The sequence below is a fragment of the Fundulus heteroclitus genome, chromosome 10 (genome assembly GCF_011125445.2).
Source record: "Fundulus heteroclitus isolate FHET01 chromosome 10, MU-UCD_Fhet_4.1, whole genome shotgun sequence".
Classification (NCBI taxonomy): Eukaryota; Metazoa; Chordata; class Actinopteri; order Cyprinodontiformes; family Fundulidae; genus Fundulus; species Fundulus heteroclitus.
This window is the reverse complement of record NC_046370.1, coordinates 8,486,993-8,499,262: the sequence shown is the minus strand read 5'-3', so window position 1 is coordinate 8,499,262 and position 12,270 is coordinate 8,486,993. Positions and strand designations below refer to the sequence as shown.

Below are 12,270 nucleotides of genomic sequence, written 5' to 3'. Positions count from 1 at the left end.
GTCAACATAAATTATCCAAAAGCAAATTAGGCCAAACCAACACCATATGTGTGTCAGTTTCTTTAAGTAGTTGTGAGTATTGGTACGTTTAAATGTTTGCTCTTTTACATGAAAACGTGGGGATGAAACAGAGACTGTGCATGTCTTAATGCTCCTATAAGGACAATCGTGAAGGCCACAAAGTGATAGTTTACATCTCTATCATTTGAAAGCAGCAATTGAAAGGTTGGATATATAGTCTTTTCAGATTATATGTACTTTTTTGTCTTGTTTTTAGGTTGGTTTTTTTTTACTTGATAGGAACAGCGCCCCGCGACCCTGCACAGATAAGTGGGTGTAGATAAGAGATGGATGAAAACAAGAATGTGACTTATCGACTCCTATGCTCTGTGATATGAGTTTACAACATTTAACTAAAAAAAACATCCAATGGTGAAGGGCCAGAATATCCACAACCTGTTGCTGGCATTGGGAACAAAACAACTGCTCTTGTCAAAAAGTAGACATTTAGGTAAAGGGGTCCTTTATTATTGCTTTCTTTTGCTTCTTATTAAAACAGAAATACCCATTTAACTTCAGATTAATTCAAGTTTGATAGTTTTTACCAACCAGTTCCCACGAAAGTAACGATATGAAACGATTGAGTTTTTCTTCTACAAATAATGGCATTTGCAGCAGTCTAGCCATAGCTCAGGTGCACCGTTGCCCCCTACAGGCAAGTTGCAAAAGTCTTCTTTAAATTGCTAACCTGTCCCTGTGGTCTTTGGGCTGATTATCATCCCAAGATCCAACTCCTGTGGTAAATGGAGCGCAGCATCAGTCCTCAACAATGCCACTGTGGTGGTGGTGCATGGCTGAGGGGTTTGCAGCTGGATGCGAAATACACCCGCTAACAAGCTGTACAAAACACATCAACCAGACTTGGTGACTCAAATGCAGTAGCAGTAGTTGTTCATGTACAGCTTAAAAGGCAACTCTTACAATTAGTCCTGTAGTCTGGTCACTGCTGTGCAAACTAAAAATTAAGTGGTCAGGACTGTCTTTGTGTTTCTAAATCAGCTCAGACATTACAATGCTGCAAAGATGAAGGAGGAAAAGCAGTTTGTCTTGTTTATAGCGTCTGTTTGCAGGTGAAGAGATGATCCAAGGTCCACACTGACACCCACTCAATAGGTCTCTTGGAGGTCCAGTTGTCCAGATGTCAGCGTGGGGTCTGGAGCTCAGAACTCATCCTCGGCTTCTCTGATGGGTGGGATCAAGCTACTGGTGGATTTATTGTGACCGGCTGGGTTGATGGTGAGAGTATTCACAGGATTGATCTGTATGGTCCTCAGTTGGGTATTCTCTGGCTCATCTGTAAACCATGTCTTTTCTGAGAAAGAACCAAAATCATGCAGAGAAATGGAGGGAGGGGGGGAGAGAGAGAGAGACATTGCACTGTTAATGCTACTCAGCATTAAGTTTGGATTTCAGTCATTGTCATCAAACTGCTTAAGTATTTTTTTTTTTACATGCACACAGAGGTGTATGTGAGCATTGTACATGAAAAACCTGCTGGGAGGTTCTGAAGTACCCTCGTTCTAACATAAGGTGCAGGTGTGTTTATTTGCATGAGTCTTCAGTAATTCTTCAAACATCTGGACTTTCTAGTAACCTTTTCAAGGTGTCTAGTCAAACAAAAAACGTTTGTAGGAGGTTCATGTGAAATGAAGAACTATCGCTCAAGATTCTGAAAGGCAGCAAGAAGCCTTGATATGAAACAATATGAAGAAATTATGACTAAAACTTTTAAAAACTGCCATAGGTATACACCAATGTGTAACTTTACTTGATGCTGCCCAACTCATCCCCCAAATACTTTTTTTAAGAGGTCCATCTCAATAAATCAAATATCAGAGATGTTTTCTTTTTTTCAGTAATTTAGTTCAAAAAGCAAAAGTATTGTATTGTACAGAATTATGGAGCACAAAGGGATATTTCAAGTTTTGTTTCTGTTATTTGTTTATAATTATGATGTGCAGATTAAAAATACACACCATTTTGTTTATTAAAAAATTACAATTTACATAGGTCTAATAAAAAACGTAAATGACTGTAGAATATACACATTCAATAATCCCTAAGCCTAACCCTTGATAAAAACACAGTAGCCAGCAGCAGCTGATGATATAACAACCCAGATAATCACAGACTGTACAAACTATGTGCTCTTGAAGCACCAATGGGCTTTATTTCAAAGTCTTCTCCAGGCTGCGATTATCCCGTCGCTTTTACATAATTTTTCCTCATACATGTTTCCTTCCACTAAACTTTCCATTAATCTGCCTGGCCAAATAGTTCTGTGAAAAGCCAGCTTCTGTAGTAGTTATATTTTGTGGTTTACCCTCAGGTCTACAATTTTCCCCATGGTTGTTTTGGCCATAACATTTCAAATGGAATATAAATGAACTTTATTGTCCCTCAGTGGGAAAACTCAAGTGTACCAGCAGCAACATGAAACATAAATGTTGCATGTGGATACACACAAAAGGAAAAATATAAAAGAAAAAAGAAAAACAGAATATGAGACATTAAGAACATTAAGGGCACATTTTAACATATGACAAAAAAAATACTGTACATATATTAGTTATAAATTTGCATTATCCAAAAATTAAAGACGTGTTGAACCGAGCAGGCTGATTTTAAGAAATGTTTAAAACATGGATGTATATTTAATCATGAAAAACACCCAACAGACTATTTACAAGAGTGAAAAAGACTTGTTGACTTGTTGAGTCTTAAAATACTTTTTATTAGTCATATGACATATTCTACTTTTCAAGGAAAATAAATAAGAGTTTTCATTGATTGTAAAGTATAGTCATTAAAATAAATACTTGAAATATATCACTGTGTTTGTTATGAATCTTTATCTCTGAATTAAACATTTGGAATGAACTCCTGAAATAAGTATACATCAGTAATAATGTAATTTATTTAGACACACCCCTATACTGCCTATAAACATGCTGCAGCGTTTTCTAAGAGGACATGCAGCACACCATTAAAAAATTTTTTTTTCCAGATATCCATGCTAGAAGTTAATTCAGTATTTCAATAATACGTTTTATATGCAACTATCACAATGCCAAGGGAGATAGAGGTCAGAAGTAGCCATAAAGAAGCTATTGTTGCACCCAATCAATCTACGAGGGATTATAGTGGGTGCCTAAACAATCTGAGGTCCATCATTCACATAATCTGACAGTTTTGAATCTTCCCAAAAATATTAGTTTACACACCTTAAGGCCAGAGACATCAAGAGATGGAGCTGCCAGGATTTTTGGCCATAAACCACAGCATCATGTGTGTCAAAACTCAAACACGTCATATCATCTCACAGTAACAGCCAAGCTTAGTGGTGGATACATGATGACTGAGGCTTGTTTTACAGCCTTAGGGTTTGGACACCTTGAAGTTCTTAAATTGATCAAGAAGTCCTTTGTATAGTAAAGCATTCTGGAGCCAGACGTGAAGCCAGAAACCTGGGATAAAATTACATGCAGCAGGACGATAGTCCCAAGTACAGCAGCAACTGCACAATAAAATACCCTGAATGAAATAGTTTTGCAGAACCTTAAAGGTACATAGCCATGTTATTTGCTTAAAAGAAAGACCAAAAAACCGATTGATCATGATGAAATAAGGCTATATACACCAAACATCCATCCTGATAGTGTTTTGGTGGTCCTCTTTGAGGCAACATATAGCCCCACAACGGGCGAGATGAAGAGCTATAAACAGACGTGGCCACATCTAGTGGTAGTATCGCAGAACTATCATAATGCTGTTTTGCTTAATTTAAAAATCACTTGTAAATAATGCAGGACCAAGCCTGACTCACACAATGCCTCGCAGTAAAGCGGCAGCTCGGCGTGATCGAAGACCAACCGTTATTAATGAAATACACCGATTTAAAGCAACTTTAAGAGCCTCATATCAGAGCGTTTACTCACGTCAATCAACTCTGTGGTCACATCTGAGCAATCGGCATGTTTAGCATCCGCTTCAGTGAACACCAACGTTCATACTGTATTCTCAGCGACATTCCAGTCTTTTCCCTTCTAGAATCTTTTTTTTTCTTCATGTTTTACTTCACTGGATCGTGGACCATTCTTTGTGTGTTGGTAGGAAATGCTAATACATGTTAGCCGCTTCCTTGTTTTATCCACTGTTACACATGCGCAGTGACGAACTTCGGTTATTAAAAAATAAATTAAAAAAGGCTTTATTTACTAACAAACTGAGCAAAAAAAAAAAAAAACATAAAACACCAAAATAACAACTAATATGCGAGCAGGACATGATAATCTTTCATAAAAAACTTTGTATGCATCCAGAAATAGTTACTGATGTATAAAAAAAATTACAGAAAAAATGTGGGTATGCACCTTTAAGAGAGCTGTTTATGATTGAACACATGCAAACTTCATTGAAATTATACAATGTAAAGAGCGAACCAATGCATGATCAAGTCATACAGAAAATTACACTTTCCCTACTGAAGGTGGTACCCCAATTATTTTCACATTACTGTATAATCAGTCATGGAAACCTTATTTTTCCTAGGACTGTGTAGTTATATAGCCCTTGACTTTAAAATGAGCATCAGGCTTTTAGCTCAATGTAGCTTTTATAAATAAAGAAGTGACTAATCTAACACAATTTCAGGTGCATTTCAATGAATTAGAATATCATTGAAAAAAAAACACATTTATTTAATAATTTAAGTTAAAAAAGTAAAACCTGTCTAGAATGACACAGAAAGAAATATTTCAAGAAAATTTGTTATTTTATCTTACAGTTGATCAAACTACAAAAGACAAAAATCTTGGTTTTTAATACAGAAATGTTTTGTTATGGCCTAAAACAATCACAGGAAAGATTGCTGACTTGGGATCTGTCCATCAATCATTTGTCAAGCACTCACTGACAAAAAGGGTAAGCTATCATTGCTAAACAAGCTGGCTGTTCACACAATGCTGCATATAAGTGTATAAATTCAATGTTTAGTGGAAGGGGGGATGTGATAGTAAAGAAGCTCTAGTAACAAGCATAACGAGGATAACCACAGATTAAATGGACAAGTTTAATTTTTTTTTATTATAGCCACTGAAATAAATTAGTATTTTTGAGATATTTTAATTTATTAAGATGCACCTGTGTGTTTGGTAGGTCCATGGGCATGCACTTCATCAACATTACCTAGCTGCAAAGTTGTGGTGCTACACTTCATTCAAATGTGTGAGCAGATACATGTTTTCAATGATAAACCAGACATCATGTGATATAATGCAAAGTGAATTAGCATCAAAATACTTTTGTGCTTGCAAACACACAGTCTACAGTCAAATCTAATGTGAGAGGTGCTGCATGTGTCATAGTAACCATGCACTCCTGATGCAGATTCAGAGGGTAACATGTCAACAGGGACATGACCGTGCTCAGTGAATTATTTAACATCATGCAGAATTATTCATCTCCATACCTTGGCCAACTCTATTGATCCTTGTTGCACTTCAGAAAAAGAAAGTAATACACTATGTGTAAGCTAAATGGGATTATTTATAACAGAAAACTGCAGCATGATGATAACAAGCAAAAAAAGCAAATGAATGTATTGCATGTGAATATAAAATAGGTTAAAAAGAAGGTAATAAATATCCCAACAAAAAAAGGAAACTGAATAGGATCATGTTAGAAGATTCTGGTTGGCCATTATACAACATCCAGCCGCCGTAGCATGTACCAAGCAACTTTACATTTTTGAATAACATTGCTAAAGAAGCTGGAATGAAATCCAATGTAGCATGTTAATAATAAACATAACAAGCTATATGTATATAGTAGCTGAAGTGAGAGGATTTATTAAATGCTATTCTTTTAAAATGAGAAATGTAGAAGAAGCTGAGATTCTTAAGTCTGGGAGTTGTTTTCAGCAGCTGCGATATGAGAACGAACAGCAAGTAAAAGTATGTACTTGTACCTCTCCCACTAAATGTGTTAAACGGAAAGGATTGCAAAAATCAGTGTAATTGATTGTTTTCTTGTATAAAGTCTTCTTTTAACCCTAGTCCATAAATATTCAGCAGGGTGGAGGTTAGAGTCATTCCAGAAGTTTAACATTAGCCTGCCTAGCTCCTTCAAAAAACAGCTTCCTGTTGCACACCCATCCAATTCCAAGATTTTAACATAGACAAGAACCGAGCCAGAGCTAAGGTTCAAGTCTGCTAAGGACAGAGATTGCTGGAAGACCAGTATTACCCTGTAATTTCCACATCTTCTGCTCCTGTACGTGTCTGTTCCGTTCCAGACCGCCTCCATGAGTCTGTGAAAAGCAAAGCCAACTAGATCTGCAGTTGCTCCGTTGAGCTCCGCTGCAAAGTTTCTTGGAGTCCGAGGAGAACATGTGCGATCATGCAAGCGAGCAGCATATAAATCTTTTTGGAGGGGATTACCACGTTTCCAATGAAATGTTGAAATGACAAATCTCCTTTGCATCCAATATATAAAACAGTGAATATTAAAAACATTTGTGATTAACAATCTCTATTTACACCATTTAAATTAACCAAACTGGAGGTTGTTGATGTTCTTTTTCCTGTTTGCCATGACTGCAATTACGTTGCTTGACCCAGCCGGAGCCAGATGAACAGGAATGGAGCAAACAATTGGAGTTGTTCCGTATTTTGAAGGTGAATGATGGAGAGGGGGTCCGCTGATGGTGACGTCCGTACTGGCGCAGAATGTGGAACTGTTCTCATTAATTAAATTAACAACGTAGTTGCTCTGTCGGTCGGACGTGAACGTACGTGAACAGAACGGAGCAGTCACGGAGGATGTGGAATCTGGGGGTTCCTTTCCTCACTGAACCCATCTCTACTGGTTGAGAAGAACCCAACCAAGAAAGAAGTGTTTTCTAAAATCAACACCTTTAAGCTTGACTGATTGAAATTGGCGAGACGAGACAAAAACTGAGCTGTGTGGATGCAATACAGGAAGTACGTTTGGAAGTTTCAAGGGGAAGCTTTGACATGACAGAAAGTGGCAACAATTCTCAACCATGGTAACTTCATGCTCCAGGTCTGTTTTTATACGAGAAGTACTGGTGGCTGGCACACAACGCTTTTCAACTTTTCAACTACCAACCAAATCAAAAGCTAGATGGCTGAAATAGACATATGTAGCACACATCAAGACTGGTTTTGGAATGCATTAAGCATCCCAACCCTAAGGTTTTGGAGTGGTCGTGACCTGAACTCTATCAAAATCAATCCCCTAAGTCTAAAAGTTTGGAACATGCCAGAAAGCCAGGTGAAATTTTCTACAAAAAGTGTAGGATTGCTATGCAATTTGTCAAGGTACATTTAACCAAATAATAGCAATGACATATATAAATCTAGTTATGCCCATATGTATACTCTTTTGGACAAAACCTTCTCAGTAAGTTCAAGAGTAAACAAAACTAAGAGTAAACCTCTAATGGGCACAGTAGTTGACATACTGCATACAGAATGTGGTTGATAGCAACATTGCTCTACAAGCATTGGGGCAGCCTTTTTATTGTTGCTCATTTACATTTATGTTTCTGTACTGCAAAAAAGAAAGAAAAGAAATATAATGATAGAGTCTGAATCTAAATTATATCGGATGAGAAGAGGTTTGAGTAATATTTAATAATGTAATATTTAGAACAAATAAAGGTCCTACTACAGGATTACTATCTCAAGTCAATTCAAACAGAACCGAAACCTAAACTAAAAAACAAACAAAAAAAAACTTTTATTCACAGAGGCTGCTTGGTTTTAACCTGGCAAGCCAGATTGATAATGTGTAGCACTCTCTGTTCTACACATTATCAATATGGGTCTGCTTCGATGGAATCTGTTCGGGGAAAGAAGGGACATTCAGCAGAACTTTCCAAGCTGATTGAGTGAAGCGACACCAAGTGCCCGCTTCCCAGTGGTTAATTTTAGCCAGTCAAGGCATCTAATGAAATTGTTGTAAGCAGAAAAAAGTTACGCTAGTTAATATGTGCTTATTTAGAAAGTGACACTCGTGGATTCTGACAAAACAGATGTGATAGCAGCAGCTATGTGTGCGTCCTCCTGCGCTGCCATGTTGATTTTGGCTCAGCACCTCTTACTTTCGTCACAGCTGTATGTCCCGCCTTAAACCACATTACTGCAACGTGATTAGCCCGGCCCGTTTAGGTTCATTTTTGAATGCTTGAGGTGGGAGCGGGATAAGATGGATTTTCGTGTCTTTATGAATGCACAAATACAACGAGAATTCAGCTTGCAGGCAAGGTTAGCTTGGTTTCTCTATGGCGTGAAAACCAGCTGTTGAGGTGATTTTCTCCTTATCATTTTTGGTGGCTTTCTGACCTAAAGAAGGTGTCTTCTGGAAGGTTACATCCACGTCTTTCGTCCAGCAAAAAGATCAAAGTCTATACTGCTGTGCTAATCTTCAAACCTAATTAAAAACTGACATGTAAATAAACAGAGCACATCAAAACAAGTATTTCTGACTAATTATGATTGACATCCTTCAAGCACTGATGCTTACATTATTTAAGATGCTGAGTTTTTCAGTTAAACACAAACTTACTTTAATGTTTTATTGTATTTATTGTTGTTACCACCTGGTCTCTAAAGTACAGTGTTAGGACAAGTTCAAAGGTAATTTCTTTCTTTAGTGATCTGCAAGCTTTCATACCTTGAGACTACTTTTACCCTTTAAGCCTTTTCACATTAGCTATGTTTACATGCACAACATTTCACGATCGGATTAAAATATATTCGGATTATATAATTCGATTGTGCCATTTATATGGGCACACAATCAATGAATCCAATTATGATGTGCATTAATATGCACCTGGCTTTATTCAGAATAGAACCACTCTGACGTACGCAGAAAGGTTGCATCGGGAGCCCCGACAGTTTTGCATCCCGATGTGTTTCCGCCGGTCGCTAACGGGGAAATACGTCATGTTTACGTCAGGTGCACATGTGCACTGGGGTCAGTTTGCCACATTCTGAATCATTTGAGCCTGACAACTGCTTACATGCACGTTGATCGGATTATCAATCGGCACAAACCACCCCTCTGATTAGGAATAATATTTCATTCCGATTGAGCTTAATCCGATCACGATATTCTGACTGGCTTGTTTACATGACACGTTTTCCACGATTTGCTGTTAAATCCGATTACTTTTGTCCATGTAAACGTAGCCATTGTGACAAATCATAACCACAAACTTCAGTTGATTTTTCATGATTATATGTGATAGAACAACACAAAGTATTGCAGAAATGTTAGGTGGAACTAAAATGATATATGGTTATACCTCCCAGTTGAATGCTTGGTCAAACTATATGTTGTTGGACTTAAAGGTGCAGGTCTATTTTTCATATCTATTAACCAATGTACTAATTTTGCAAAATAGCTTGAGCTTGTTCAGATTTTTGAAGTGTATCTCTAAACAGCATCTTCACAGATTTTCAGCTGTATTTTATTTACATCTGGACTTTAACTAGGCCCGACCCGGTGTGAAGTCTTCTGCGGCCTCTAACAGGTTTTCTTCCAGAATTGCCCTGTGTTTAGCTCTATCTATCGTTACATCAGCTCTGTCTCTCCTGAAGAAAAGCATCCCCTCATAGCATTAGCTGGCACCATCACGTTTCCTAAATATTTTCTCATATGTCCAGAGCACCTTGTGCCACATGCTTGATGTTTCCTCTACATGGCTGTTGTCAAATAATAAAAAGGACTTATCACGGCGTTTTTCTCCCAACAATGCCTCCCGTTTAGCCGCACTTCCATAAAGACAAGTTCTGTGGAAAGCTAACATTAGTCCTGTCAACAGATTCTCTCACCTTAGCTGTGGATCCCTACAGCTCTTCCAGAGTTACGATGGTTCTCTTGGTAGCTTCACTGATTAATGTTCCCCTCGACTCAAGACTGCTTCGTGAGATGTTCAAAGACTTCATGATGCTGTTTGTTCACTAATGGTCTCTAACAGACCTCTGATGCCTTCAACAGGCTGTATTAAAGGGTATTAGAGAAAGGGGAGCTGAATACAAAGGCACACCACACTTTTCAGATTTTTATTTGTAAGAACAAATGAAAAACCATGCATCATTTCCCTTCCAGTTCACAATCATGCATTACTTTGTGTTGGTATGTCACATAAAGTCCTAGCAAAAACAGTTTTTGGCTGCAATCTGGAACGCTCTAATAGGTATCAAAACTTCTGTGACAGCCAGCCAGAGTTAGAAGGCTAAAGGAGATTTTATGAGCTTAGCTGTCCACGTCCTTTGAGAATCTAGAGGTCCAGCCATTTGTAAAACAGTTTCTGGTGCAATGACAGAATAAACGACTGTAATCTGCTGATATTTTTGTTCCTTTCAACTTCATTGAACCCAAAGAGTGAAAGTGCCAGTAAATCTACAGAACCACTGGTATTCCACTTTGCAAGTAAAATTGATAAATATTTGCATTAACATACTTTGGAAAAAAAGTTAAATGTAAGAGACATTGAAATGAAAAAAAAAAGAAAATGTGTGAAAAATCTGGGCATAACTTTATTAACAACATATTCTAACTGCAAAGTATTTTGACACAATTGATACTTCATAGTTGCAGGTGTGATTTATTAAAACTTTAACAACTGAAATGGAAATAAAGCGGTATTAGGGGGAAACTGTATACAATATATTTTAGAAAATATATAATTTTTTAAGACATGTCATTTTAAAGTGCAGTTCAAGTACAATAAAGTTCATTTTATATTAGAATTAAAACAAGAGCAAGTTTTATGAAAACTGGAACGATAAGAAGTCAGAAACGGTGTGATGGGAGAAAATAACACTTAAAAAGTGCAGGAAAGCTTTAGAAATTTCAACTCCCACAATTGCAAAAGTAAAAATGACAATATGACATACATTAGACAAAGTTCGTCTGCTTTCAAGGCCCAAATTTCCTAAATTAGTAAAAAGACATCTTTAAATGGGAAAGATGATTTATCGGTAGATGTGGGCATATAAGAGCATTGCAATAATATAAACCATTTCATATTGGTAATAAATGGCTTCTAATGAAAAAACAGGTGTAGATTAAATTTGTTTGAAAAATATTATTTTGCAATTTAGGAAACTTCTGGGTGCTTTACTATCATTAATAATGAAAATAATTTATTTACACCCGAATGGGTAAAAAAAACAAAACACAAACACTCAAGTAAAAAACAAATTAACTGACCCTTGTTTAAGATGATTATGGTTTTTCTTTCTTATTAAAATATTCAAAATGGGGATGGGGTTGTCAAACTGACGGGGAAAAGGTCAAAGAAAAAGTGGAGCGCATGAAGAAATCAGGAAATACGTTAACCCTGCTTGTTTCTTACTTTGATTGTGTGACGAACTTCTCCTGTTCAAAGGACAAATAAAACACGCAAAGTACTGCAAACTTAAACATACAAGAGATGCATACATACACATTCAGACGAACATACAAATAAACAAACTAGATGCGGTTCACAGTCTGTCGGACGACGCGACGAAGGACACACAGGACAACACTGACTGCAGGCACTGGTCACAGACATGGACAGGCAGACAGCTTTAGAAGGGCACATACTTTTGTTTGTCTCGCGAGTCCCTGCTTTTGACTCGGTTGGCGCGGTTGGTGGTTTGAATCGAGTGGACAGACGAGCTCTTTTTGCTCGAAGAGTGCGAGGAGTGGGAAGAGTGGGAGAGGCTGGTCCGTGACTGACCGGCGTTGTGGTCGAACTGCATCAAGCAGAATATGAGGTCGGAGGGCACCAGCTCAAATGCGTACGGAGGATTGGTGATGACGTACCTGGAGTAGAAATACAGCACATGTTGAAACCACAAACTTCTAAAAGGGACTTGGGGAAACTTCTGGAAAAATCGCAGACTCTACCTTTAATCTAAAGTTAATAAAACTACAGGTTTTATAGAGAGGTATGTTTCAGAACATAGGGAACAATCAGCTCGCAGCTAATCTGGCCTTTCCAAAAAAGAAAGCCATTATTGAAAGAAAGCTATGTAGAAGTCAGGTGTATAGCCTTTCATGTAGGGGAAAACTAACTCTGTACCCCACAAAGAACACAACACCAGCAATGAAAAAACAGTTGTAGCATCATGCTGTGGGGATTTTCTTCACCATGTTCCACCAAACTTAAGTGGAACATGGATG

General features: G+C 37.6%; 1 protein-coding gene across 21 annotated transcripts in view; it reads right to left on the bottom strand.

The window, feature by feature from the left end:
• Positions 1–282: 282 nt before the first annotated feature.
• The window catches only part of LOC105928199 (calcium-activated potassium channel subunit alpha-1), a 164,195-nt gene continuing 152,207 nt past the window's right edge, over positions 283–12,270 (bottom strand). For 18 of the 21 annotated variants that reach the window (XM_036141898.1, XM_036141897.1, XM_036141900.1 and 15 more), the window contains 2 exons: positions 11,689–11,910; positions 283–1,372 (listed from right to left, as the gene is read on the bottom strand). In XM_036141898.1, coding sequence (XP_035997791.1) covers positions 1,351–1,372; positions 11,689–11,910 — 244 coding nt within the window. In that variant the 3' untranslated portion in view covers positions 283–1,350. Of the gene's footprint in view, positions 1,373–5,530; positions 5,560–11,688; positions 11,911–12,270 lie in introns of all 21 variants that reach the window. The other 3 variants (XM_036141916.1, XM_036141917.1, XM_036141915.1) reach the window with 1 other exon arrangement.